Source organism: Monoraphidium neglectum (genome assembly GCF_000611645.1).
Source record: "Monoraphidium neglectum strain SAG 48.87 unplaced genomic scaffold scaffold00955, whole genome shotgun sequence".
Taxonomy (NCBI): domain Eukaryota; kingdom Viridiplantae; phylum Chlorophyta; class Chlorophyceae; order Sphaeropleales; family Selenastraceae; genus Monoraphidium; species Monoraphidium neglectum.
The window spans coordinates 7,969-10,298 of NW_014012673.1; the positions used below are offsets into that span (position 1 = coordinate 7,969).

General features: G+C 63.3%; 1 protein-coding gene across 1 annotated transcript in view; it reads left to right on the forward strand.

Moving 5' to 3' along the window:
* MNEG_6070 (3-ketoacyl-CoA synthase 19) overlaps positions 1 to 2,330 on the forward strand; it is a gene marked incomplete at both ends in the record, with an annotated part of 3,506 nt that continues 1,176 nt past the window's right edge. Inside the window, 6 exons of the mRNA XM_014045455.1 lie at positions 1 to 108; positions 382 to 558; positions 853 to 954; positions 1,177 to 1,289; positions 1,679 to 1,760; positions 2,104 to 2,299. Of these exons, the coding sequence (XP_013900909.1) occupies positions 1 to 108; positions 382 to 558; positions 853 to 954; positions 1,177 to 1,289; positions 1,679 to 1,760; positions 2,104 to 2,299 (778 nt within the window). The remainder of the gene's footprint in view (positions 109 to 381; positions 559 to 852; positions 955 to 1,176; positions 1,290 to 1,678; positions 1,761 to 2,103; positions 2,300 to 2,330) is intronic.

Here is a 2,330-nt window from a genome sequence, read left to right on the forward strand (position 1 = left end):
ATGGCGCAAGCCGGGAATGACTCGATCAAGAGCTTGAAGCGGGTGGTGAACGCCATTAGCCGTAATGCTGGAACTCTTGTGGCAGTGCCTGCAGCGGCCGTCCTGGCGGTGAGGCCGAAGATGGGTCGGAGGGAGGGCTGCCCCATATGTGCGCGACCATGCCCCCTCGAGTGGTTGTCAGGATTTTGATAAGAAGTCGCGTTACTGTTTTGCTGGCGCTTGGGGACATGCGTCTGAGCAGCCAGCACCGCTGCAACCGTGCTGCTTGTGGCGACGCTGCCGGGGGTTGCAAGCGCTGCGGCTGCGGCGACGCGTTACTGCAAGCCGGCAGCGGCGGCAGGGCGCGCTGACTGGCTGTGGTCATACGTATGCGCCCTGCAGTACCGTTTGAACGAGCTCTGGAAGGCGGGGGAGCTGGAGCAGCTGCTGCGCACATACCTGGACACACGCGTGAACGTCAGCCTGGTGCGCAAGGCTCGGCAGGCGTACATCCGCGCACGCCGTCCTGTCGCGATGCAGGCGGGGCAGGCGGCGCAGGCAGTTGCAGATGCCATTACAGTTGGCGGCGGTCGGCGGTCCGGCAAGCGAGCGGGGATTGCCGCGCGGGAGCCCTGTCGCGGTGGAAGGCAGGGGCATGCGGAATGCAACGGCGTGCTGAGGACGAGTTACAGCTGTTGAGTATGTAGATGGGTTAGATGGACCATCATAGGGGACCTGGAAATGGCAGCATTATCCCAAGAGCTGGAACGAAGGCCCCCAGGAAGGTCTGGGCAGACACAGCCTCGCTTTCTGTACAGAACCGTCGCCCGCGCCACCCCAACCCCCTTCCGTCCCGCCCTGCCGACCCGCCAGGTGGCCGTAGTGGCGGCCGTCGGCCTGCTGGCGGTGCTGCTGCTGCGCCTCCTTTTCCCCTCGGAGCGGCCGACCTACCTTGTCGATTTCTCGGTTCATAAGGTGTGAACTTGACGCCCGACACATGTTGCTGGGCTGGGCGCGCAGAAGGACCAGGGGGAGCTGGAGTTGGAGATGCGTAATGTGCGCTTGGTTCCAAAGGCACAGCGATTGGCCAGCGGTCGACGGCAGCGACTTGTGGCCGGCGCACATCAGCCATTCCGTGTCGTCCCAGCAGCCCAGCCGGCCACCATCCCGCCCGTGCGCCTGCCGCTGCCCCCGCAGGGCCAAGAGGAGTGGAAGTTTCCGAAGGAGTGGTTCCTGCCCCACAGCGCGCGCGTGGGCAAGGGGCGGTTCACAGAGGACGACCTGGACTTCCAGGAGAAGATCCTCATGAGGTGGGGACAAAGGGGTCTGTCTGCGTTCACAAGTGTGGGGTCGTCATTGTTGCTGTTGCTGTTGCTTTTGCTTTTGCTGGTGCTGTTGCTGTTTCTGTTGCTGTTGTTGTGATTGATGTTGCGTTTGGGTGTGGGGTGTGTGTGTACATGCACGCACAGGTTGCATGTTCCCCTATGTGCATGTGCATGAGTACGTGTGTGTTTATCGGACGTTTTCACGTGTGTGTGTATACACACGCGCACATGGCTGAGTCTGAGTTTGCGGTTCTGATTGACAAGGTTTCAGCTGATCAGGACAACACAACTGGTTGATGGACCTGCGTGCAGCCATGTGCGCGCGTGCGTGGCTTTGGCACGGCCTGACAAAGCACGAACACATCAATGGGCAGGTCTGGCCTGGGGGATGAGACCTACATTCCGCCGTGGCTGTACTCCAACCCGCCACACTATGACATGGAGCACGCCCGCAAGGTGTGTGGGCGGTTCGGTGGTGGGTGGGCACGTTGGTGGTGGAGTGGGTGCCCGATGCGACCCGCCAACAGGGTATTGAAACGTGCTGGTACGCGCCATGAAGCGATGCACATCTGGGTGGGCCGCTGGAGGCGAGGCCGGGGCAGCGAGTTTGAAGCAGCTGGTGATAGCGGCCTGGATTCGGCGGCGGCGGCGGCGGCGGCGGCGGCAGCGGTGAAAGCATTGGCGGCGCTAGCAAAAGCTGGCCGTGCAATCGGCGGAGGCAGCTCGCGCTCCCCAGGGTTGCGGGCGCCGGTCCAGGTTCCGCCAAACCCACCGAAGCCGCCCCATCTGCCGTGCGCAGGAGTTTGAGGTGTGCTGCTTCAGCGCGGTGCGCGACCTGCTCAACAAGACGGGCGTGAGCCCCAAGCAGATCGGGTTCGTCATCACCAACTGCTCCCTGTTCAACCCGACGCCCTCGCTGAGCGCGACGATCATGCACCACTTTGGCATGGGCGCGTCCACACTCAACTACAACCTTGGGGGCATGGGCTGCAGCGGTGGGCGGGCGGGGCCTGGAAGGGGGGGGGG